Here is a 27,161-nt window from a genome sequence, read left to right as displayed (position 1 = left end):
GTAGGTTCAGTTTGAGTCAACCTGCCGTAGAAGGAGAATTTTCTCGTCGTATACGTATTTTTTCATATTTATTCTTTTGAGCACTTTGTCATGAATCAAAAGAAAGGCAGCATTAATACTAGAGGGAAAGAAAAGAGGAAAGCAGTCACGACTGAAAAAGGAAATAATCGGCGAATATGAAAATGCCGTCTTTGTCTCGGATCTTGCTGCAGTACGGTATGGAGAAATCAACGATTTAGACTTGTCTTAAGAAAGCTGAGCTAACGAGAGAGAAGGAAACAAACCCAGAAGGACAGTTACCATTGTTGTTTAGATAAACAGTTACATTTTAATATAACCGTAGGCATGTAAATGGGAATTTATTTAGTGCGTAGGAATGGATTCATCTAGTTTCCACTATTTCTTATGGGAAATGTAATGTTGGTTTTCGAACAGCATTCCGGAACAAATTATGTTCAACAACCGATGTTCCACTAAATATACAGTGTATATATATAATAACCCTAGACTATGTGCACACACTTCTAGGTCAGGCTGCATGGAGCAAATTTTCCAGTTGACATTTTGTTTCTGGCACATTACTGACTTCAGAGGGAAGGCGGCAGGAGGATTGTTGGTGACATTCCACATTACCTTGGAGATGGATTCAGAGCTGTCTGTTCAAGAACTGATGAGGAAGTGGTAGGAAGGAAGGGGTGGATTTATGGATCCTTGTTAAATAACAAAGTAGGAGGAAAAACTAGTAAAATAGGTCAGTGATGCACTCAGGATTCTTTATTATTTCTATCCATCATCTATCTATTTCTCTATCTATATATCATCTAGCTATCTCACACGACACGGTGGGTGGAGTGCTTAATAATTTAGCTACAGCTGGCAGGATGAAGGTTTGTGTCTTGGACAGACAGATGTATTTATGGATGTAATTTCGAATATAGTGTGACTACGGTCTCGGACCATCGGACCCTCAGCACCGGATCCCCCCAGGGCTGTGTACTTCCCCCCTGGTTCTTCTTCCTGTAGACCAACTGCTGCACCTCCAGCCATCAGTCCGTCAAACTGATTAAGTTTGCGGACAACACCACCCTCATCGGGCTCATCTCGGACGGTGATGAGTCGGCCTACGGGAGGGAGGTGGGCCGGCTGGTGTAGCAGCAACAACCTGGAGCTGAACAGCCAGAAAACAGTGGAGATGATCGTCAACTTCAGGAAAGTCACAGCCCCACCGCCCCCCCTCGCCCTCACAGACTCCCCTACCCCCATCTCCATCGTGGACTCTTTCCGCTTCCTGGCCATCATGCAGGACCTCAAGTGGGAGCCGACCATCAGCTCCCTCGTCAAGAAGGCTCAGCAGAGGATGTTCTTCCATCGTGGAGTCGGTCCTCACCTCCTCCATCACCGTGTGGTACGCTGGCGCCACCACCAGGGACAGACACAGACTGCAGCGCATTGTACGTGCTGCGGAGAAGGCGATAGCGTTGTAGCTAGCATTTATTATTGTCATTACTGTTGCAAGTTGCACAACTTCACCGAGGAAAAATTCCCAGTGTGTGAACCCTGATTGACGATGGCAATAAACTGATTCTGATCAGATATATATCAACGTATACGACGTAAGTTGGGATCAAAGGTCAGTTAATCAGTTCCGAGGTGCTCTATAGATGAGCAGCTCCTCATCCTTTAGGCTGATGGAGTATTGAAGTTACCAAACAACCGCTGCTGATTATTGCCCCCTTGAGGAAGCCCAGAAGAGCCGTCTGAGTAAACTGGGCATAACGAACTGTTGGAGTTTCCCAAACTCTCCCCGGTTATTTTATCCCATTCATAGGTGCGTAATCAATGAAGAGAATGTTGGTAAAGTTTAGACATTTATTTAAAAAACAATTCAGTTACGAGTTGGTGAGGAAAACCAGCAGTGAACTTCGGCCATGTTCCTCGTGTGTGTCCCCGAACCAAGGGATGTCTTCATGTCGCCTCCTTTTAACATCTGTTTCGGTCCCTCCCCTTAGGATTGGCTGCGCCCCAGCCAATCAGAAACCCCTGTGGATCAGTCTATGTGTTGTCTCTGATGAGACTTAATGTGATCAGTATAGTCAATTTAACTAAATGTTGCGCGATCCTATTGTTCTGTCGGCTTGTAATTATATAATAAAGTTCCCTACATAATGCAGAAACACATCAATGCCGTAATGGCTGCTACAGAACTCTCTGCTCTAAGCTGTGTCTATTGTGTAATTTAGCCTGCATCAATTACATGGAGCAGATTTGAAGTCTCCAAATCTACCAGCATTACGCTTGAAGCTCAGCCAGGGGATCCGACTCCAACCCGCCTCTTGGTGCTGCTGGCGGGTTGGAGTCATGGCTGAGGAATGGCTGCCTTGGCCCCGTCTCTGTGTGGAAGATCAGGCCCACAATGACGGTGGCATTAAACTCACCACCGGGGAAAGCAAGTGTTAAAACACTGGAACATTCAGATGCATTCGTATGTTTTCTTTAATTATCAGAACCTGTAGAAATTAACCAGAAATGATAGACTCTGACTCAGTGTTGGCTTCAGAGGCAGCAGCTGATTGGGTGAGATGTGTAACAGGTGCGTCTTGTTCAGTTCAACGATGCCTCCGCAGCTGTGCAGGGGCAGTAATCAACCTGCAGCAAAAGTCGCCATAGCAACCCTCACTAATGGAGTTTTAATGTTAAAATTTAAGATCAGATCCAGAAGACATTTTGCATGATAGTGATATCAGACCCCTTTATGACTGTGATTTTTGGTTTTCGAATTGAATGCATGTTTTCCTAGATATGATTTAAAGCCTCCATATAAGTAAATGGGAAAATCCGGAGTGCGACAATATCTACATTCCGGATCCGGATGACATTTGGTGGTAAGTTAGAGGTCCCCACACCCCACGAATGGTTAAATTCCATAAACATCGGTCAATAATCAACCAAGATACTAAGGAACACATTTTGAAGCTCCATTTACTGCAATGTTACCGAACATTTAAAATTGATAAAGAATCCAGAATCTCTTGTGGATCATAACTAAAATCTAATCAACTGTTCTTTGTAAGATTCCCAACATGTCTTGAATATTTAATCAATATTTTTTCCATAACATTTTTAGTTATGTTGCTAACAAACAAACAAACAAACAAACACAGGCGAAAAGATAACCTCCTCGGCGGTGGTAAATATCACACATTGCGTGATCCGTTTAAAATATCTTAACACTTCACTTCTCAGTTCTGGCGCATCACTGCCCTCTATCAAACGCGAAGACGGGGAGGGGGGGGGCGGTGCAGCTTGGTTAAAGAGAAAAGAGATTGAAGGAGAAAGGAGGAGGCATGACAGACAAGAGTCGTCAGGCATTAAAAGAAGGGAAGACAAGAAGAGGGATTGACAGAAGGAGGGAAAGAGGAGGATGAGGACAAAGCATGCAGTGATGGGGGGGGGGTTGGCTGGGCCACATGCCAGGATCTATTTCACCTTTGCTCTCCAGGCCTTCTGAGCTGCCACCTCCTCTCACCTCCCTAATGTCACCAAAGAAGGGGCCTTTAGGAGGAATGGAGGACTTGACTCCGGGTTCAGATTGTGACCGACAGCAGCTGATGCTGCCAACCCAAGCAGGATTCGGCTACAATTAATTGGATGTCACTTTCATGTGGAAGGAACGAGTCCCCTTTTTGTGCCACAGAGGCATTTCTGCAGCCTTTGAGCTGATTGAACGGCGTCGGTGTTTGAAAAACAAGCCCTTTTTATTTTTTCCTTGTATTTTTGTCGCCTCCTCACCTCACTATCAAGAAAGGACAAATAATCCACTATCATTGGTAACATATATCAACATCTATCATTGTATTGTTCTACATGCTAGTAAAAAAAAAGAAGTGAAAAATAGGATTTAAGAATCTAAGTGTTCAGATGTCATGTTTGACACATAAATAGTCCAGTTAATAAATTGTTGCTAATTAAAATACAACATTTGAAGAAATTCATACAAACCCTAAATTAAAATAATTGGATATAATCAATAAATGTCAGCCAGGGCACATTAAGGGACCTAATAAAATGACTATGATCACACTTAAACCAGAGCATCAACATTTACCTTAAAAAGAACGCTAACTTGTTCGTGTCTTTTAAATTGACCAAAAGTGATAGTTTAACGAATAGATGAGCGCTGAGCGTTGAGCAGTCACGTGCTTCCACTCCCGAATCGGAGCCTGAGGAACCGTACATTATATCATCCATTAATCCTAATGGAGGTAAATGTTTTAATTAATCATCATTCATTTGAAGTCATATTGGCCAGCCCTACCCGACTGAACATTAATCCTGCTTTGCAGCTCCTGCTGGGGTTTTTTTGGTGCCACCAGTTTTACAGTCAATGGAGCTATTTGGAGGTGGTGTCAGGCAGAATCAGCATTTTTAAACTAAATAGCTAGCTCGTGTAAAAACTACAAAAAAAAATTCTAAAGTAAAAGGAAAACTACAAAGCGACGGGAAGGTTTCGCTATTGAATCACTTTTTCACTTTCAACTGAAGCAACTTTCTCCCTACATTGTGGTTTACAGCAAAAATAAGGGCCCAACATTTATTTAATCTATATTTTTAGATTCATTCACCATGAAAACAAACCTTTAGCAATTTGATTCACGTTGATATCATTATTAGTTTAGAAATTATTCACAAAAAGAACACGTTCAGTAATGGCGGACTCGTCTGGATCTACATCCGTAGCTTTTGAAGATGCCTCCTTTGTGGAGGAAAAGAGAGATTTGATGGAAAGTGTCCATAATGTACCCCGATTTCAACTGAATGTGTTTCCTCGGGTATTAAAATACGGGACGACACACAGAACGGGAGAGCCTGAAAGTACTGAGGAAACAGAGAGGATGTTCTGGCAGAAATTCTGTGATAAGTTAGAGCCCCCCCCCCCCCCCCACATGAATGGTTCAATTATAAGCATCGGTCAATAATCAGCCAAGATACACATTTTGAAGCTCCATTGACTATAATTGTTACCGAACATTTCAAAGTGATGCAGAATCTCGTGTGGGTCATAACTAAAATGTAATCAACTGTTCTTTGTAAGATTTCCAACATTTCCTGAATATTTAATCATAACGTTTTGAGTTATGTTGCAGACAAACAAAGCAATAAACATCACACATTACGTGATCCGTTTAAAATATATTCACACTTCACTGGGTAAGATGTGACTTTTTGAAAATGGTAAATGTTTTTAGAACTTCAAGCCTCCTTATTCTTCGACAACACGAGTTACAAATCCACCAACATGTTCTTGGATTATGGGATGGATTATTGCTACACAGAATAAACACAAAGAAGTTCAGAGGAATGCATTTTTCTTTTTCTTCTCTTTTTTTAACACTTGGATCAATTGCTCCCTAACAAACTAAAAAACTCCTTTTCTCTATCGGACTGACACCAGTGTCAGAGGAACAATATGTGCACGTATCCACACACACACACACACACACACACACACACCACTCACTGCACTGCGAGCTGCCACCAGCTCGACCACCAGCTCCGACTGTGAGAACATTTCCCAGCCCTGATGAGGGCTGTAATTTGCAATATGCTCACTAATTCAGTCGCTCTCTCCCTCTTGCTGTTTCTTTTCACAATGAATCTGTCTCCTCCTCTCACACTCGATGCATCCATCAGCATGACATCTGTTAATGTCCGTTTAGCTGCTGGGGCTTCAAGCTGTCCACGAAGCCCACCGTCTAGCCACACTGTTGTCATCTCCCTGTGATCCATTATTCTGTACAGAGAGCATGAAGGCCACGTGGAGACGAAGGCACTAATGACCACTGAAATGATGAGAAACTCACTTTCCCCATGTTTCTACACTATTCTGGTGATTTTGGGTCCTTATCAACCCAAAACAGCAAAATAAACTGCATAGTTTGGGTCGGTCTGTAATCACCTACTGAAACGCGTCTGGAAGAAATCTCTCCCGGCTTGATGTCGAGCAGGGCACGTCCCACCGGGAGGAGACCACGAGGACACGCTGGAGAGACGATGTCTTTCAGGGCTGGCCTGGGAACGCAGAAGAGCTGGAAGAAGCGGCCGGGGAGAGGGAAGTCTGGGCTTCCCTGCTTAGGCTGCTGCCCCCCCCCCCCCCCCCCGACCCAACCCTGGATAAGCGGTTTGAAGATGGATGGATGATTCAAAGCATTTTTATTCCGTCCTGAGATTATTGCAGTCATTGCGCCGTCTGTGTGTGTAGAGACGTCATCCTGTGACGTCCAGGGCTTTTGTCCTTGTTGTCATGGGGATTACCCAATGGCGGGTCATTTACCGTATTTTCACACCCATAGGACGCACCTAAAAGTCTTAGATTTTTTTCAAAATGTGCAGCGCGTCCATTGGTCCGCGCGGCCTATTTGTTGTTGTAAGGCGGACTCAGTCAGGCGCCTGGCGGAGTGATAAGCTCCGACGCGCATCACCACAGTAAACTATTATGGCGTGTTGACGGAAGTGGCTGCCGGTCCCGCAGCAGAACACGGGAATAGAGCAGCGGAGAGAGAATCCAGCATTAATGGATCAATGGAGGAAGAGGAGGAAGCAAGAAGACGACCTGCAGCAACTCGGTTCCTGCGATCTGCGACTCCGTGCGGGCCGATCTCACCGATACGGTCTAAACCGGAGTGAAGCAAGCTAACGCGCTAACGGGCTAACTAGCAAGCTAGCTTATCATCGTCATCCCCGGTGGATTAACCAAAGAACTCCAACCGTTCAACGTTAACCTGCGGGCTGCGTGGGAGCGCTGGACGACAGAAGGAGAACACAGTTTCACTCAGAGTGGAAGGCAGCGCAGCGCCACAGTTTGACTGGATTGTAGCTGCTTCGGCTAACTGTCTGCTAGCATTGTTGTTCGAGCCTTCACAGAAACCGCCGCACGGCACGAAAAGAGACTCTGACAGTGAAGAAAGGGAGCCCCGCATGTTTGACGGAGATCTAGCGCAGCTGTTCACTACAGAAACAGAGGATGAGGACTTTGATGGGTTTGATTAATGACTCTGTTTTGCTCCGGCTCTATTTTTTAAAACGCGTACTAGTATGCTTGTTTGATTGATGACAATTAAAGATGTGAGTACCAAGCTCAGTTTTTCTCCTGCTTTATTTTGCGCACCTATCATGCCGGCGCCTTTTGAGCCGCGCGCCCTTTGTATGTTTGAAATACCGAAAAATCAGCTGTTAATGAGACTGCGGCGAATCAGCAGGTGCGTCATAAGGTCGTGAAAATACGGTAATCATACATTTTGGTTAATTAAGGTAATGTAAAAAATTATGGATCACTTTGAAATTGGCAACATTGCTGTCAATGGAGCTTCAAAACTTGTTGCTCAATATCTCTGCTGTTTATTGGCCGATGTTTATGGGATTTGACACCGTCTTGTAGGGTGGGGGGGTGGGGGGGGCTCTATCTCCCCACCCTTACCACTGCATCTCAAATGTCCAATTCCCATGTACAATATAGAATACTTTACGCCTCCATCGATTGCGTCTGGCAGAAATTAAGGCAGCAATTTTGTTTTTCAGGACTTTGCTGATTCGATATTCCACTTGGTGAGGGAGAAGTACCGGTCGCTGGTGGGCAGCTGCGGTCCTGCGCACGCTCGCCACAAATCCCTGGCAGGCATCGTAATGACCCGAGGTATGGCAAATTTCATTGACTTCTTTTTTTTTTTATATCACTTTGAATTATTGAAGCGGCGCAATATAGAGAATGTGAGTGAGGAAGGTAGAGAGAGAGAGAGAGAGAGAGAGAGTTTCCACGCCATCCTGTACCTTGCGTTTGTGCAGGAGAGTATACTTTGCTGCTGAATTATTGACTACCCCGTCCCTGAGGAGAAAATGACATGCTACTGAGTGTCAGTCAGACTTCCTGTTCGATGGGTTCACTGTGCTTATGCAGCATTGGCAGGTTTTTAAAATGAAATTAAAACTTACTTAAACCAAAGTATTTATAGGGAACGATCTTAAGTTCAATTAGGCTGCGTTACGGCTCCCATTTGCGAAGTAATGGTGTCAAGTATGGGTGTAAAAAAAAAAAACATGATTAAATGTTTTGGGTTTATCGTGAATTCTAAGTTAAGGGAGGCTTGTCTGCAGCAATGCACCAGTAAAAGCGCTAAACATGCAGTCCCCAAACAAGAGAACTTGCTGCTAGCGTCTACGCGTCCAAAGTCCACACTCATCGGGCGAATTGGGTTTCTGCACAGCATTAAAGACGGTTGAAGGAGGTCCGTAATCCAACTCATCCAAACAGCAGTGAGGGGAGTGCACACCTGGTTGCCTAGGAGACCTGCGAGGGCACTCTTAAACGCAGCTTCATCTTGACAGCGTTTTTCTTTTCGCTTGATTGGATGGGTCAAGTGGAATGATTCATGGATATGAACTCACAAGACGGGCGTCCGTAGCTGGTGGAGGTGTTTTAAGTCCGAGCTGGAGAATGGAGTCGCCTGTCGGTTCAGCAGGGTACAGGTCAAACTGGATTTTACGTATACTATAAATACACAATATATTGAGCCTCCAGAGGAATGCTTAGCCAGCGCTTTATTAAGAACTCATGAAAATAATAACCTTGACACGGAGAAGTGTGACAAAAACTCAAATAAACAGGTTACGCCAATATTGGAGAGAAGGACGCACCGAAATCCACGCGCACACACACACACACACATGCACACACACACACACGGTGGAGTGTTATCTCCCAGTGTGGCTGCAGGCGTTGGGGGGCGGTCGGGGGGGGGGGGTCAGTGAGGAGGGATTGGTATCTTTGCTGCCTTTGGAGTGCCGCAGCTCATCAGTGAGACTGCTGCTCATCCTGGCCTAATCCAATCCCTCTCCTCTCCGCTCCTCTCCTCTCCTCTCCTCTCCTCTCCTCTCCTCTCCTCTCCTCTCCTCTCCTCTCCTCTCCTCTCCTCTCCTCCTCTCCTCTCCTCTCCTCTCCTCTCCTCTCCTCTCCTCTCCTCTCCTCTCCTCTCCTCTCCTCTGTCTCCTCTCCTCTCCTCTCTTCTCCTGTCCTCTCCTCTCCTCTCCTCTCCTCTCCTCTCCTCTCCTCTCCTCTCCTCTCCTCTCCTCTGTCTCCTCTCCTCTCCTCTCTTCTCCTGTCCTCTCCTCTCTTCTCCTGTCCCCTCTCCTCTCCTCTCCTCTCCTCTCCTCTCCTCTCCTCTCCTCTCCTCTCCTCTCCTCTCCTCTCCTCTCCTCTCCTCTCCGCTCCTCTCCTCTCCTCTCCTCTCCTCTCCTCTCCTCTCCTCTCCTCTCCTCTCCGCTCCTCTCCTCTCCTCTCCTCTCCTCTCCTCTCCTCTCCTCTCCTCTCCTCAGCCTCCCAGTAATTGCCTGTTTGCTTATTAATAGCAAATGTTATCTACAGAGATCCAGATGTGGGGCTGCCAAGTGTCCACAGCGAGGCGGCGGCAGCGTCTGTACAGTCACACCAAAGTTGACTGGAACATCGAGATCTGTCGTACCCCCCCCCCCCCCCCCCCAACCAGCCAAGCCTCTTTCTATCTGCCTCTCTCTCTCTCGCTCTCTCTTTCTGTGTCTCATGTCCCTGCCATTGCCTCAAAAAAAAGAAAAATGTAATCAGGGTCTGTCTTTGAACCGTGGATAGACAGACAACCCCCCCCCAGCTGAGCTGCAACCTGACTGAGATTAGCCCCGCCAAAAGCAAACCGCAGCACACAATGTCAAAGAGTGTGGAAAATCTCATTCAATCAATCTGGATCTGTCTGAGATAGCAGTCGGTGAGTGTGTGTGGGGGGGGGGGGGAGATGTGCTCAGAGACGTGAAAAATCACCAATATCCACATTGGAAATACGAAAGGAAGTCCTCCTCTTAACTTGTTTGCCGGATGGGATGAGAAAAGCTTCTTCTGAAGCATTTCCCCCCCCCCCCCCCCCCCCACTGAGATGCATAGAAAGAGGCGCGCACAAATTAAAGCAGGCTGATTACAAATAGCAGTTAAAGCTTTGACTCAATCATCACATCTGGCGAGACGCGAGTTGTAAATGAACGTTGCTCTATCCAGAGTGCTGCAGCACAGCGAACTATATATATATATGCTAATGTGGCTGAGGGGCTGCCGCTGATATTTCTAATGGGGTTCGTGTCTTTTTATATTTTTTTAAGCGTTGAGCGGTTTAAGACATTTGGAATGGCACAGGCTGAATTGTTTTCACGGTAATCATTCGACGTCTTGCAATTGTTTCTTTTTGGTTCTAAAATAAAATGACCTGGTTGCTATCGGTGACCTCGCTGCGCCATATTTTGTTCTCCAAGAAGAGCCCAGTCCCTTCAATCAGATGCCTGGCCTTTCAAATCTAAATCTGAATTAAGGCGAGGCCGACGGCTTTAACAGCCTTAGCAAATGGCTGCCAGACGGCTGCCACGCTGTTCAATGCAGTCTGGTGCCGAGAGGCCATTTCGCAAGCATGCCGACCGAGCAGGAGGAGAGCGGCGGAGGGGGGGGGGGGCGGAGGGGGGTGATGCAACATTAGGCAGAGAGGTAATGTAAAATGTGGCTGCTTGACAAATATGATAAAAGTGGTTCTTCAACAATATCAAGATAAGACTAGTTAGCAGACAACAGGACTAGCAGCTGGTTAACAATTAGTTAGCGATCAGCATCATTTCAGAGCAGGCGTGGGCAGACTCCGGCCCGTTGGGCTCTTTGATCCGGCCCGCCGAACTTGGCCAAATTACACCATTAAATTAAATGTTATTATAATTAAGCCTCATTCATTTTAGCTTTTCCCTGTAATCTGTACAATGGGGCCAAACCCTTTCCTGTAACGGCTTTTACATGTCGTTTATATCAGTTCACACAAACACTCCGTCCCATCTGGTCCTGACCCGGCCCCCCCCTGTCAAACATTAGAACCCATTGTGGCCCCCGCGAGTCAAAAAGTTTGCCCACCCCTCTTTTAGGGCATTTCATGTTTCATCATCAGTTCATTAAGAAATGAGAAAGAAAGAAAAGTTTCCTGATGAATGATTGATGAATCGTTCCTGAACAGAGGACTTCCCACATGAACAACTCTTTCGTCACTGATTGCCTAATTATTGATTGCACTGAACCCCGATTGGCTCCCGTCATTGTAACAGCTGCCCACGAGAAGTCGGCTTCTCAGAGGGATAAATAACAAAAATACAAAATACAAAAGCATCACATTCAGTGTGTTATTTGGCAAATACTCGGGACTCACTGTCAAGATTTCAATCGAGATGAGACGTCGAGACTTGAGGATATTTTTTCTTTGTTGTGTCTGTAAGCTTTTGCCTTGCCTTGAATATTTGTACGCTCTTTTGCTCTTTTTCATCCACCTCTCTACCTTGTCCATGAGTTGTCTGAAAATGTGTCCAAATACTCTGAAGGCTGCGTCTCTGTCCGCACGCATCTTTATCGTAGCGCATGAATTCGTCTTAACCTTAATTTAGCTTTAATTAGTGTTTAGTACCCAAAAGGCGAGGCCGGCGTGCTGTCACAGCGCTCCCTTTTATTGAATCGCTTGAAGCCTTGGGGCTTTAGGAAAAATACATTTCGTATTTTTTTTGTATATATATACATTTAGCTCTGACGTTATTCATGACCAAGAGAATTACCTCACTTTGAATGCGGTACGTCTTCTATGTGGCGCTCAAGTGATTTTACGATGGATTGAGCTGTGTGGCTTGAATCAAGTGAATATAATGAACTGTACATGAACGTAAAATCAACCTCAGGAAAGGCTGATAGTATTACTTTATTCAGAGTGCGATATCGACCCTTTAGATCTGGTTGATGGACAATACTGCACAAATTCCCTTTAAAGGGGGCATGTTATGGAAAAACTCACCTTTCCCATCTTTCTACACTATTTTGGTGCGTTTGGGTCATTATCAACACAAAAACAGCAAAATAAACACTTCTGGAAGAAATCTCTCTTACTCGTCACAGAACAAAAACGTCCACATGCACGCACATGAACTTAGTTTTGTTTTCGTTTTCAGACGTGTTTTTGACTGAGATGAGGGACGCTGTCCTGCAGCATCTGTTTGCTATTTTTACCAAACACTGGCTCAGATATTTCATACAAGTGTCTGGTAACTGCGTTAACTTGCACGTTACACTTTTCCCCTGCTCTCACAATGCTCTGTTAAATGAATGTCTATGTTTGTGTTCACCTCCTGGTTTACGGCGTGGGCTTTGTTTTTCCTGTCGGAGGCCGCCGGCAGAGTTCCTCACTGAACAGCAGTGAGTCGTCCCAGGTCTCTGCCTGTGATGTGCATGCTTTCTGACAATGCTGCTATCCTGGGGTGCGACATCTTTGAATCACCAGGAACAGATGCATCTGTGTGCGAGGACGGCCTCGGGCCTTTGACTCCGCGCTACTTTGTTTCCTTTGACCCCTCACTTTCTGCATTTCTGTGATGTAGCTGATTATTCCCGGTTTAAAATCAGCACAGCGCCTGTGGGGCTCTCTACCTCTCTCTTTTTTTTTTTTTTTTTACCCCTCTCTCTCTCTCATTTGTCTCGCCTCCTCCTCTTCTCCCCTACAAACTGAAGGCAACCTTACTGCCAATTTCATGCCAGGGTAGTGAGCGGCGCAGCGGAAACTACCCACTGCAAAATTGATCTAAACAATCTAAAGCGGAACAGCAAGGAGAAGCGGGAGAATGAAACTGGGAGCGTCTGTTTGCCTTCCTCGACTTGCTTCATCACAAAGGGCGGAGCTGCGGCGCGGCGCTTACGGAGAAATGTTGAAATCATAATATAGACATTCCTCTGGAGCTGTTCAATCATCAATATCAGTTTCCTGCGTGGTACTGCAGGATGTTTAAATATATAATCACACACACACATTGTAGTTCTCCTCCATTGTTTAACACTGAGCCATTCCTCACACGCCTGCCGCCTGCAGCCTCGCAGGAATGCATACAGGAAAAAAAATACTCCAGCTTCAGGAAAATATGTTCCTTTTTCCCCTATTGTTTTTTCTTCCTGCTTGCCACCAGATACACAAACACGTGCACTATGTGTCACGCACACTCAGGAGTAGCGGTCTGAACGGAGGAGTTTGTGCAACAGATATTTATTTCTCACACCAATGGCTTCAAAGAAATTCTTTACTTCATATACGTAATTGTTCATGCAGAGGAGAAAATATTTAACATCGCCCATGCATCCTAGAAAACCAGCTCGAGGTACTACATACATTTTTTTAAGCTGCATTTAACATGTGCTCTCAACAGCCCAACATTTTTTCTCCTTTTCTTTCAGTGTTTTGCTTTTCAGGCTTGCAGGCTTTCCTACTCTGGTTCTTTCCCACTTCCCTCGCCATGCAGAAATCAGGAACTGACCGCCAAAGGTCACGTTTGTCCATTTTGCTGAGCGTCTCTGCCTTTATTTTTCTCTCACCTCAAAAGTCCAGGCAGATTTCTACTAGTGACGAGGCTTTTTTTTTCTCTTCTTTTGTTTCCACTCATTGGAAACAAGTGAAATGTTTTCAGGATGCTGGCAAAACTGTATCATTAAAATTGTACTTATATCATAGTAAGCTTTGCCATTTTTCTACAAAGAGAAAAACTAAAACCCAGACGTCACAGTGAATTTTTTAACTTGAGTTTCCTGATTAAAAGATGAATTTGAATTTCCCTTTCTTCTTCTATCGCCCCCTCCCCCCCCCCCCCCTTACGTTTTCCTCCCTTGCCCTCCTTCCCAGCCACCATCAGCGCCGTTGTCAGGGTTCTGCTGCTGCAGTGCCATCTGGCCAGAGGTTGATAAAAGCTCACGTTCCGGGCCGCCGATGCCTGCAGGCCCGCCGGAAGCGGGCGGAGCCTCGCTGTCAAAGGCGATGGCGGAGATTTGTGGCAGGCGAGGAAGGGAAATCTTTCCTCTGAGTGATCTGGCCTCTCATCCCCGCCTGCATTGACCTGGATCCCACTCCTTTCCTAGAACAACGAGGGAGCCTCTGATGCGCCGGCATTTATTTTAAAACATGCCAAGAAGGCTGATTCAGGCTGCAACGCAGCACTCCAGCGGTTTCCCTGCGAGACATTTGACCAGCCGGATTCTATCAGAGCCTCGTGTGACTTTAGGACCCGGCAGCCGAGGGTCTGTGTTGCAGGCAACCTGCCTCCAGTTCCACTCGGCCGGCCCCGGAGCTCGTTCGGATGAGCGAACCGGGTTCTCTGCTGTGTTTTAGAAGCTTTTTGTGATTGGATCACTTGATGGGTGTCAGGTTTGCTTCTCACTGGACAAAGTCAGTCAGTGTCGTCATTCCCCAACCATCCATCCATCCATCCATCCATCCATCCTCCACCGCTTATCTGGGGCCGGTTCTCAGAGGCAAGAGTCTAAGCAGGGATTCCCAGACTTCCCTCTCCCCAGACACTTCTTCTAGATCTTCGGGGGGATCCCAAGACGTTCCCAGGGCAGCCGAGAGACATAGTCTCCCCAAAGCTCACGACCCAAAGCTCGTGACCGAAAGGCTCAGCTCCTTCTTCACCACGACTGCATCGCTGCAGCCGCTGCTCCGATCCGTCTGTTAATCTCACGCTCCATCCTTCCCTCACTCGTGAACAAGACCCCAAGATGCTTGAATTCCTCCACTTGGACTCCCCACCGAGCCGGAGAGGGCAGACCACCTTTTCCCCGATTCAGAACCATGGACTCTCGTCCCACTCGCCTCACACTCGGCTGCTAAACCGCCCCAGTCCACGCTGAAGGTCCAGGCTCGAAGACGCCAATAGGACAAAACAAGAGATGGAATCCTTTGGTACCAGACCCCCCCCCCTCCGGCCCCTGGCTGTGACGAGAAATCCTGTTCTTAAGGATTACTATTATTCCTCACCCTAAAAATTGCAATTGAGATTAAACCAAAATGTACTTTTCGACTCACTGCAGACTTCACTGGATGTGAAGTGCTGAACATGCCTGATGCAGGCCCATTCTCTAGGTGGGGGGGGGGGGGGGGTCTCCTCCCTCCCTCCCTGTTTGGACCCAACTAATCCTGGCTGGTGTGGTGAGATATGAGCTTCTGAGGAGATGCTCACTCAGAGAACTGTGCTTATGAAAGTAACCCACAATGTCAATGTCAGTCTGACCTTTCTCTCCCCACATTCTTTCATGTTTTCTTTTTCATTTCACTTTGTGAGCGAAGGAAATGCTTAATCCACGATTTGTTTCATTTCTCAAGTTTCTTTTTTAGATAATATATTCTTCAATGAAGCTGCTAACAAATTAACATTTTGATATAAACAATGTCATTAGCATTTTAGAATCAATTGTTTATTTATTTATTGAGTATTTTTATGTTACGCTTGTGAACTCTACCTCCGGGGTAACAGTTTCACTTTTGGAAAAGGTGTTGTAGCGACTGTCGCGCCACTCTGAAAGGCTTCAGACAGGAAGGTCTGCTTCTTTGCAATGAATTCATATGAAGCACAAAAAATGAGGTGAAGAAAGAAACCTGCGGCTGCTTCTGGCCTCAGTATGTTTCTGAGGCCGTTTGCTTGAGGGCATCTAAAGACATGAAAGCGTTGTGCTCTTGTCTCTCTTCAGCAATAAGCTGCTTCTCCCCCCCTACAGGGCGTTTGAGGACAGACATGCACATTAAGAAGTTTTGTTTGGGTTTTTGTCGTTCAACAGGTCTGGACCTGAGGAACGCGGAGGTGGTGGCGTTGTCCACAGGTACCAAGTGCATCAATGGCGAGTATCTGAGTGACCAGGGTCACGTGGTGAACGACTGCCATGCTGAAGTCACGGCCCGCAGAGCCCTGCTACGCTTCCTCTACTCTCAACTTGAACTCTTCTTGAGGTAACACGTTCTAACAGCAGTAGTACTACATCAGCAGGGGTTGTACTGCGTCTGCGTTACAGTACTGCATTACGGCTGGGAAGCGTCGTTTCCAAGGGGCCTCCTTTTACAGTCTGTTTCATTAGCAGCTGATATCTATTATTTGTTAGCCGAACAAACGAATGCTCCCTCCTCTGTAATAAACTCCATGGAAACCGCTCTGCTCGCGTTCACCAGAGACTCTTCCATCATCAGCGAGCCGTCGGTGAGCTGCCGTCGGCTGGCTGGGCTCTGGCTCTCCGTGGCCTATTTGTGTTTAGTGCTTTTATAAATGTATCTGCGCCGTGTCTTTACGGTCTACAAAGCGCACTCTGGAGCGCACAACGCCGCACCGCTATGAAGTCTGACTGAGCACACTGTCCTGGCGAGTTTTGACGCCGGATCATGTTTTTTTTTTTTTAGCTCCCCGAGGAGCTCGGAAGCTGATGCATCAGATTAGCGGCGAGGAGTCTCGATGCTTGAATGTCATATTTGCATACACGGCACTGACTTTTTGTCTTAGCACAATGCTCGGTGGCAGGCACGGAGACTTTGCAGCCGAGTGAAATGGCTAATGGGGCAGATAACTCATAATGAAGCGGCCCAACAAAATGCCAGATCCGCCATATTTACACTCGCTGAAAGGACACGGGAGACGGAGGAGAGGTTATATAAAGACCGCAGCCGTGCTTTGCATCTCGCATTTTTGTGCATCTTAAATTATGGCTAGCGCGCACTTACTCGTGTGTGTGTGTGTGTGTGTGTGTGTGTGTGTGTGTGTGATGACTGCCGTATTCCCGCTCACAGATGAAAGAATAGCGTTTTTTTTATTTAGATCATGTATCACCAGGTCAGACGAGGAAACAATTCATTTATTTGTTAATGATGTCATGACAGATTATCAGTGTAAGGATCACAGATGGGCTCATAGAGAAAATGGTTTTTATGAATTATAAAAAAAATAAAACGATTATTAGAACGCGTCTGTAAAAATAATGAAAGAGTTCATTTAAAATGCAAATAAAAGCACGCTTTAGTGTTTGGAATGATGTGGGAGCAACAGGCTTGTATTCTCATGTTCTTTGCATGTTACTTTGATATTTGTCTTGTGACTGACCTTCAATTCAAAGCGTGTCCCTGAGAAGCGCAGGCGAACGTCTCCGACGTCTGGACAGCCTGACTAACGTCCACAACTCCGCGTGACGGCAGGAGAATGGACTGCGGCCGCCGACGGAGGGGCCGCAGTCCATTTCTCTCCACCTCCGCCTCGCTCCATCACCGGAAACAAAAAGTGGAAATCTATTTCTCCCGCCGTGATGAATGGCACTGCCTCTCTCATCAGTCTCCTTCCTGCTTGCCTTCTCCCTCTCTCTCCCTCTCTCTCTCTCTCTCTCGCTCTCTGTCATGACTGCAGCAGAAGGCCGGAGGACTCGGGGCGGTCAATATTTGTGCGGCACAAGGAATGCGGCTACAGGTTGAGAGACAACGTCCATTTCCATATGTGCATCAGCACGTCGCCGTGTGGGGACGGGAGGCTCAACTCGCCCTACGAGATCACTGCCGACCGTAAGACGGATAAAGCTTTGTTTCTTAAAGCTGGACGGCGCTCAGGATAGAGAGAGGGCGCTGTGAAACGCTTGATGCCTTCCTATTATAGCTAATCTTGTCATTCTCGCTAAGATAAAGGTAGAATTTGCTCCGGCACATTTCCAGGAAGCCACTGGTCCTCTCTCTCTCTCTCTCTCTCTCTCTCTCTCTCTCTCTCTCTCTCTCAGTCAGTGCTGACAGAAGCCGCCATCCTTTCCTTTTCATGTCACATTGCATCATCGGCCTCGTTCGGCCTCTCTGTGCTGACTTGATGACGTTTTATTGCTAACCCACTGAAAATAAATTGTATATTCATTTAGATGATTCGTGCAGCATTTTTCTGGCGGACTATGAGTTGAGAAATGTAATCTGGTCTGCGGTTTCAATCAGTAGAATGTGCATGTGTGTGTGTGTGTGTGTGTGCGTGCACCTTCTTCTTCTTCTTCTTCATGAGACGAAGCCTTTTAAACATTCTGCAGTGCCCTCTGAGAGATTTTAATAGTTCTAAGTACCTTTTCCTGTTCTTAAACACTTGTGAGCTGGAAGGCGGGCCTTAGTTTCGTAGCTGCCGTCACCACAGTCAAGATACGAGCCGTGAAGGAAGATGGGGAAGCAGGTCTGAATTAAAGAAGTTATTAATGCAAAACAAACATTTATAAACGCTGGCCAACCCTATTAATCATGTTATGTTACTGAAACCAAGAAAAACAATAAGAGATCAGAGAGCGCAGACCTCCGCCGAGCAGCTCGTTCCCCTCCTAGTTTGATTTACACCGTCCACATGGTGATCTGGATCATCATCAAGAGGTTCTAAATTGTTCTTGATATCTTTATACACCAACCATGAAAAGTCAAAGTGAGTCAGAGTCGATTCAGCTGATTTTCTAAATCCGTAAATGGAGTTTTCAATGTTAAAATGAAATATTTCTTCCCGACTCCAGTCTAGATCCGATCCAGATGAAATTCAGTGATAAGATAGAAGCCCCCGCCTTACATGACTTTGTAAAATCCCATAAACATCGGTCAATAATCAGCCGAGATATTGAGGAACGAGTGGTCAACACTACACTTTCCAGTGCCTGGATTCCCGCAATCAGACGACAGTTTTGCTGCCAGTGATCTGCACAATATTCCATGACTCACATACACAGCATCAAGAAAGATTCAGAATACTTAATCCAGGAAGATTGCTCATCCATGCATCCAACAGTCTGAAAATGACAAATCATAGTGAAATATATCATGGAAGAAATGCTAATTTAATTTTTGCTGACTCGCCGTATCAGTGGGTTAAACTCTGAGCTTCTTCTGAGTGCCTGCAGCGAGTCACAAAGGAGCTTCAGTCAGTAGTAGATAGTAGTAGTAGTAGTAGTAGTAGACTGAACGTAAAACTCTGGTGCGAATACGCAAAATTCACCGGATTATTTCCAAGGCTAAAAGTAATATCGGAGAAGGCAAATTTAACTGAGGCACATTTGAAATCTGTCAAAATGAGTCTTGGCTGCTGATTAAATCAAGCAGCTCTGTGTTATTAAAGACTTCATTATCGGGTAATTAAATTTGGACTCCAGCAAAGCCGCGTAATACGCCATGACGGGACGTGGAGAGATGAAGCGCGGGCTCTGACCGCATGCGTTGCGTTGGCAGTCCACAGCAGCAGACACCTGGCGAGGAAGCATCGCAGCCACCTACGGACCAAAATCGAGTCTGGAGAGGGGACAGTCCCGGTGCGGTGCCAGGGGGCCGTCCAGACGTGGGACGGGGTCTTACAGGGCGAGCAGCTCATCACCATGTCTTGCACCGACAAGATCACCAGGTCAGTGCAATCAGATATTACATTCGTCCTTTTCATTTCATTTAAATCTAAAAGGAAAAGCCTTTGAAAATCATTTCCTCACTTTTGTCTTTGAAGGAATTAGCACATGGATTGTGTTAAACAGCGGTCCCCAAACTTTTTCCTGTGAGGGCCACATAACGTTTTCCTTCTCTGATGGTACAGGAAAAGTGTGACGATGGCAGGGGTGCCTAAACATTTATTGTTTTCCAGACAGCCACCAAATAACCCTTTCTTCACAGAAAAAAAGTCAGGAAATAAATAATAACACTATTACTAAAATAAATAATAACTAAATAACCCTTTCCGGGTTTGTCACAGAAAAACGTCAATGGAACATTACCTTTCTGGTCGTGTGTGATTATCATTAAAATTGTCCCAAAAAAAGGAAGAATGCTTTTCTTCAGAATATTAATATATTCTTCACTATCAATATTATTTTTAAGAAACAAAAGATGTAATTAATGACCCCTCTTAAATGCACCCCATACCATTATTGACCCCCCCACCGGCTACTCATGTTGTATGGAAAGGAAAATAATAAAAAATAATAATAATAATAATTTTTTTGTCTGGGATTGTTCAGGGGGCCGGGCCAAATGTGGAGGCGGGCCGTAGTTTGGGGACCACTGATCAAGAGTCTGATCTCATGTGATAAGTGCTCAGTGCTTTGATCTTGTTGTTTGATCACATGTGCTTTGATCTCACATGTTGGTGGCTTATAAATATGACAGAACTCCACCATGATACATCCACCACCGGTAGGACACTGGTGGTTGATCTGCTAAGGGCTGTCGGGTCCTGTGTAACCAAAACAGGAGCTTGGTTCACATTGCCAGCAGTGTCAAATCTGTCCAAGGTCCATGTTGGCCTCTAGCAGGGCTACCCTTAATCACAAATTCTGTTCATAATCTTTATGGTCAGATTTTGTAGGTGCAAGTCAGGGGCCGCAGGGGGTCCAGTTTGCAGGCCCAAAGAGTTTCATCTCTGTGCAGACAATGTCCTCTTGGCCTCATTGAGCCTGGACCTTCAGCATGTACTGGGATGGTTTGCAGAAAAGTAAAGCAAATGGAGTGAGAATCATCACCTCCAAATCTGATGACATGGAATCAAATTTCAAGGTGATGATTCTCATCCCATTCGCTTTACTTGGTTATACAGGACCCGAAGGCGACTGAATCCATGCTAATGAAGCACTCCCACAAGAAACCACAAGGGCAAGGGATGCGGTGGATTGCCTTTACCAAATCCACAAAACAAATGTGGACAGTTTGGGTGAACTCCATGAACCCTCGAGAATGCGATATAGTGTAGACCCGGTCTAGTGTGCCGCGACCAAAGCCGCATTGTTCCTCCTGGAATCCAGGTTTCAACAATCTATCTTAATCTTCTTTCCAGTACGCTGGAATAGACTTTCCTCTGGAGGCTGTGGAGTGTGATCTCCCTGTAGTTGAAGCAAATCTTCCCGCCCCTTTTCCTAAGAAAGCCGGACCACCGCCCCTTTCTGCCAATCCAATTCCCACCACCATGCGATACGACAGAGAGACATCAACCAAGACATAACTGTGCAGCAGACACAGCTCTTTCTCATCCAGAAACGTAAGATACTCAGGGAACGTCTCATTCACCTCCGGTGGTGGATGAGACTATCCCTGAGTATCTTAAGTTTCTGGATGTGTAGGGACTGTCTCGGTTCATGCCTCTGTCGTATCGCATGGTGGTTGGGAACAGTACCTCTGGATTGGCAGACCGGGGCGGTGGTCCGGCTTTCTTAGGAAAAGGGCCGGGAAGGTGTTCTCCAACTACAAGGAGATCACACTCCTCAGCCTCCCGAGGAAAGTCTATTCCAGCGTACTGGAAAGGAGATTAGGATAGATAGTTGAAACTTGGATTCAGGAGGAGAAATGCGGTCCCGGTCGCAGAACACTGGACCAGTTCTTCAGGGTGCATTAGGGTTCTTGGGAGTTCATGTAAAATAGTCCACATGTTTATTGTGGATCTGGAGAAGGCAAACGACCGTGTCCCTCGTGGTATCGTGTGGGAAGTGCTTCTCGGAAGTATGGGGTCCGGGGCCCTTTTAAGGGCAGTCGGGTCCCGTATGACCAAAGCAGGAGCTTGGTTCACATTGCCAGCAGTGTCAAATCTGTTCAAGGTACAGATTCACTGCCCCTTGCTGCACCTGGACCCGGGTCATGGTCTGGCTTTCTAGGTGCAGCAAGAAGCAGCACATCTGGCTTATGACAATGTGAACCAAGCACCTACTTCAGTCCCAAAATGGAGGTCCAAGTATAATGCAGCCTCAGAGGTAGCACGGGTAGTGTCTCCCTTGAGCCGGTCCCAAGCCCGGATAAATGCAGAGGGTTGCAGCAGGAATGGCATCCGGCGTAAAACTTTGTCAGAATTGACCTTTCCGCCTAAAACCACCCACATGACTTGAACCAATCATGACACTACACGCTTGGCTCCATGTTTATTTGCTTCCTCAGACAAACGCCTAGCGTGCTTTGGTTTGCATGTTATACAAAGGCAAACCAAAATAATAAAGCGATCTAAGTACAGTTTATTATTCTGTGTTTTATTAGTTAGTGTTAATTCACTGTCGGATTTCTAGTAATATGGGGTTTCAACAAAGCTGATTAAATCAGAATGATTTAGAAACCTGTTTATTGTTTGAGGGTGTATTTCAAGACCCAAATTATTCACCTTTGCATTCGGATTTGTTTTCTATTTTACTCAACAGTTTGCATTTAACATGATCACTAATCTTTGTTAGTCGACCAGAAGATTTTTTTCATATTGTCATTGTCTTTGTTTGCCAGGTATTCACCAGCTACCTGGTGTGAACGGCCTAGATTGAGACCAATTTCGCTATTTGACAGGTTTTGGTGCTCCAACTCAACTATCCTACCTTTTTCCCTTTCTGATAACGCAATCTTGTGTACCATAAGTGTACAGTATATAGAAATATGTGACAGCCATCGAATAACCCTTTCTTCACAGGAAACAAAAGATTGAATTAATGGGCCCCTCTTAAATGAACCCCATACCATTATTGATCCCCCACCAGTCAGGGTGGGGGTATCAAATGAAAATAATCATAAAAATACAATACAAAAAAAAGTATGAAATTTTTTTTACAAAAAATTTGTTTTTTTTTTTTTTGGTCTGGTAATGTTCAGGGGGCCGGGCCAAATGTGGAGGCGGGCCGTAGTTTGGGGGACCACTGGTGTTAAATATATCGTAAAGGTCGCCACCCGATACCCAAACATAAAATCCTCACAAAAAAAAAAAAATCACGATCTGTTCACGTTTCACCCAGGAGGTCTGCAGCCGCTGTCGGAAAACAAAGGTTGGCAGGTATAACTTTATTAGGAGATTAGCTTCCTTATGAGAATGAGTAATCTCTGTTTAAATAAAGCATCGGAAAAATGCGATCTATGAACTGGGCAGATTTTACCTGCTATTTGCCTTGGCGCTATCTGTGTGAAGGTGCATGCTTGTGTTAACAAGCGCCTTGCCGTTTGGGAAAATCTTTCCTGCCGGTGACGTTCATTGATTTCCCGTATTTGACTTTAGCAGCTAATCCCGCTGTAATGAATTTGTGTATTAAACACGTGATCGTTTTAAGATCCAGATATGCACAGCTGACCCTTCTCTGGCTACTATATTAGTCGTGTATAACACCTCTTCTGTTAGGAGGTGTCCATCATCTGTTTACAATACAATACTTTATTAATCTGTCCCTTGGAGGGCAATTTGGTTTACAGCAGTTTAAACTGCTGCTGGTTGCATCTGTACCTGTTTATCCAGGTAGAGCCCAGAATAAAAGAACAAGGTCAATGGAATTTTAACTCAACCAAAAGTGTGCTGTCGACTTTCTAGCAGGATTTTAATTTTAGTTTTAAATAATTCTAGCACAATCTCAATTATTTCCCAATTATACACAAACGTGTACACAATGCAAAATCCCTCGCTTGTATCGCGGTTCACTTTCTGCGGATTCACTGTATTGCAAATGTTCTTGTATTCATATTTTCAGAATTTTTTTTCATTATTTTACTGACAAAATAAGCATTTTCTAGCCGAAGAAAAATAAAACAGTAAAAAGATTGTAAAAAAAATAAAATTCTTACAACACATCCATAAAATCCAGTACCAGTATTGAGATCCCCCCCCCATCACGCCTCGCTCATCTCTGCAGCCTATTGTTGCTCTGGGTGCCACGCCTAATTTTATCCCCCGGCAACGTGACGTAGACGGAACAAAAAATAAGTTCCTCTCTGATTTTACAAGTTTGAAAAACAAAATGAGGCATAAATTATTTATTACATTTTAACTTATTGGAATGAATGTTTTCTGGCGGCAGCTACAATACACGTAAAATAATCAAATAAATATGTTGCCGCGACTTCACGGGCTTTCGCCTATTGTGGGGGCTCCCGCGATAAGCGAGGCACGACTGCATTTACTTTCGTATTGCTGGGTATTATCTTTACTGTATTCAATCAAGCAATCCTATTTTAGTTCTATAGCCCAAACTCACACGCGACAATTTGCCTCTCAGGGCTTTAAAGTCTGTACAGATGAATATCCTCTACCCTTAGATCAGAGCGGGGGGGGGGGGGGGGGGGGGGGGGGGGTACAGAAGAAACCTGTAAGAGAACCGTAACAGTAAAAGTAATGGTTAAATAAAATGGGTTTGGGTAACAACAGGAAATGAACCTGTAAATTTAGCTTAGTAAGCGCCGCGCTGTGCCAGCCGAGCCATACAGGACTGCTGCTGGGGGGGGGGGGGGGGGGGCCTCAAACACATATAGAGGAAGAGAGGGAGAAGGAGAAACAGAGATACTGTTAATTTGACCGATTTGATTCAGTTGGGCCGGGCTGGAGATGATGGGATTAAATCTGCCCGGGTCACCAGGAGGGTCAAAGCAATTACTTTACAAAAAAAAAAAATGGCGTGAGGGTAGAGGGAGAAGGGACACCCCGACTTTCTCCCCATCCCCTCATGCTGCCAGGCTGGATGGATGGCATACCTTCTAAATGACGGGCGGCCATTGTTACGGTGACGGGGTCACCAAGGTCGACGGTGGGGGGGGTGGGAGCGAGGGGAGAGTCAACACAGACACACACACACACACCCCTGGTCACTCTTCTTCTCCTCCGTCACTCTCGTTTTCTCCACTTCCTTCAGTTCCTGCACTTTATTATCGTTAGTTTGACCATCAAGGGAGTCGGGTTCCACCGGGCGCTCACCGTAAACGTTCCTTTGATGACGGCCGATGGTTCACCTCGCCGCCGCTCAGCCGACGATAATCACTTTGTTTTCTTACGCCGGGCCTTTTTGCTGAAATGTGATTTGAAGTCGACAGCTGGATTTAATTGAGGGGCCTAAATGGCTTTCATATAATGATGATGTTCTCAAATGCGCTGCAGTTTTATGCAGATGAGCACATTACTTTAATGGTCTGCGTTTACTAAGGGGGGGAAGAAAGGAGAGAGAGAGAGAGAGAGAGAGGCCTCTCTCTCTCTCTCTTTAACTTCACACGCCCGAGCCAGATGGCTGTCTTTTCTTGCATGAGATTAGAAGATGTTTCTGATTCACGGTGTTGCTTTTTGGGTAAATTAATATTTCAGGCTAAACTCTTTCTGTTATGGCAGCGCTGTGTGTGTGCGTGTGTGTGTGTGTGCGTGTGCGTGTGTGTGTGTGTGTGAGCCCCTCGTCTCTGTGTTTGAGCGGGAAGACCCGATCTCGCTGACAGACTGCAGGTAGAGTGTCGGCGAGCGTATTTAGTGATTCCCAGGAAGCTCTTAACGTTAAACAGAAAGCGAAAGACGGCGCGCCGAGCGATTATTAAGAATAAACCCAAACAAACAATCGCTGCCACGACAACGAGGCATTGATGAACCAAAACCAAAGATCACATAAAAGCATCATGTGACGCGTCGCGTTGGGTTTTCCTTTGGGCCTTGCTTACGTCCATCAGTCCGGCGTCCTCCACATTAGCGTTAGCATCTGCTGGTTAAAGGGAGTGGCTGGCGCGTCCGCCGTCGGTTTGGCAGCTAGCATTAGCGCCGCGGTCGTTTAGCGTCACAACCGTGGATCCCTCGCAGCAAACGCTGAGGCGAGCGGCCGACGGAGTGCATTTACCGGAACGGCGCCGATGGATGCTGATGGCCTGACCTTCGTCGGGTGTGTGTGTGTGTGTGTGTGTGTCTGTTTGTGTGTGTGTGTGTCTGTTTGTGTTGTCGGCCCGCTGGCTGTTCTGCAGCACGTCCCACATCAAGATAATGATCAAATTGTCTCTCCCTGTCATTGAAGCTTTCACGTCCGTCTCCCTCCTCCTCTGCCTTTCCTCACCCGTTCCCCCCCCCCCCCCCCGATTGTTCCTCTCTCTCCTCAGGTGGAACATCCTGGGCCTGCAAGGGGCCCTGTTGAGCCACTTCCTGGAGCCGGTGTACCTGCGCAGCCTGACGGTCGGCAGCCTTCGCCACACCGGCCATCTGGGTCGGGTTCTGAACCAGCGGCCGGAGCGCCTGGGCCCCCTGCCGGCCCCCCACAGACGCAACCAGCCCCTGCTCAGCGGTACGGCTGCAACAGTCCCACTATAACGCATTCATTAGTTCCCCCCCGCTGTAGCTATAGCTGCTGCTCGAGCTACGAGACACAATGACCCCTTCAGGGTCTGCAGGATTCTTTATTTCCCTGATAGACGATGAGAAAATGAGCTCCAGCTAGCAGAGCTTTTCCTTTCACAGGCAGGTTTTAGAACAGAAAGCGTCCGGGGCCCAGAGATCGAGCCGCACGTACCCGCCGTCTATTTTCAGATGCTTCTTTTAATAAATATGTCGGCATGCAGAAACAAACGAATCGCAGCACGCCATCGCGGCGCCCGACTCGTGCACGTCACGCCGCGCCAGCCAGACGAGCGTGCGGCTCAGAAACCGTCTGCCTCCGGGGGCTCCGCCCAGACCCGGGGCTTCTGTTTGTCGTGAGGATGAATGCTGGAGGGAGGATCTGAAGGACGTCGCTTTCAGATGTCGGGCGCGTTTCGTTGGTGACAATCACACTTTAGTCACGCTGCGAGGTGAACTCCTCAAAGGGCGGAGAGCTGCAGGGTAACGGGGGGGGGGGTATTCTGTGAGGCCTGCACTCATCATTTGTCCTCTTTGAGCCCCGGCTAAAGTTTCCGTTTGGAGGATCGTGTTAAAGTCTCCAAATGCCGTAAATCTCCGGGAGGAAACGTCTTTTGCTTCGTCACCACGGTGACGCTGCGGTTAGCGTGTTCGGCGTTCCGTGTTTCGACAGATGATCGAGGCGTGACCTTTGCCTTCTGACATCCTCTTCTCTCAAAGCAAAGGTGCCCCCCCCCCCCCCCCCTCTGACATATAATCTGTGTTCCCTGCATTGCCACACGGCCCTCACACCTGCAGGAGCTGGAGGAGAAGCAGTCTATTGAGGGGGGGGGGGGGGGCAGAGTCGAGATGGCCCCGCACCAAATCAATGTAATCACAGCCCTTATCAGACAGCCATTCAATCTGTCAGGAGAGGGGGGGGGGGGGAGAAAGAGCTTCAGTTGCATCTTTTCATTGACTCTGATGAGTGCGTCCCCCCCCCCCCCACTCCGTCTATTGTACGTCCAACACTCCTTGAGGAAATTCCCGTGGATCACGGGGCCCATTCTTATCACACACAGCCACAGCGGCTCCAGCTGAGCCCCCCCCGGGGGGGGGGGGGGGGGGGGGGGGGGGCAAACACGTCGATGGGCTCGATCGTCCTTCACCCTCGTCCCCGTGCTTTGTTCAAACTCTCACTGGAGACGGCGGGTTTGAGCGTGGCGGCCGCGTGGCGGCCGCGTGGCGGCGTAACGCCTCTGACG

The 27,161-nt window shown here is 46.7% G+C and overlaps 1 protein-coding gene across 1 annotated transcript in view; it reads left to right on the top strand.

The window, feature by feature from the left end:
- The window catches only part of adarb2 (adenosine deaminase RNA specific B2 (inactive)), a 148,129-nt gene that overhangs the window by 119,594 nt on the left and 1,374 nt on the right, over positions 1–27,161 (top strand). Inside the window, exons 4-9 of the mRNA XM_068748209.1 lie at positions 7,576–7,690; positions 15,674–15,842; positions 17,275–17,426; positions 19,095–19,263; positions 25,686–25,881; positions 26,279–26,400. Coding sequence (XP_068604310.1) covers positions 7,576–7,690; positions 15,674–15,842; positions 17,275–17,426; positions 19,095–19,263; positions 25,686–25,881; positions 26,279–26,400 — 923 coding nt within the window. The remainder of the gene's footprint in view (positions 1–7,575; positions 7,691–15,673; positions 15,843–17,274; positions 17,427–19,094; positions 19,264–25,685; positions 25,882–26,278; positions 26,401–27,161) is intronic.

This window comes from Brachionichthys hirsutus, chromosome 14, assembly GCF_040956055.1.
Source record: "Brachionichthys hirsutus isolate HB-005 chromosome 14, CSIRO-AGI_Bhir_v1, whole genome shotgun sequence".
In the NCBI taxonomy this organism is placed as follows: Eukaryota; Metazoa; Chordata; class Actinopteri; order Lophiiformes; family Brachionichthyidae; genus Brachionichthys; species Brachionichthys hirsutus.
This window is presented reverse-complemented; position numbering and strand designations above follow the sequence as displayed.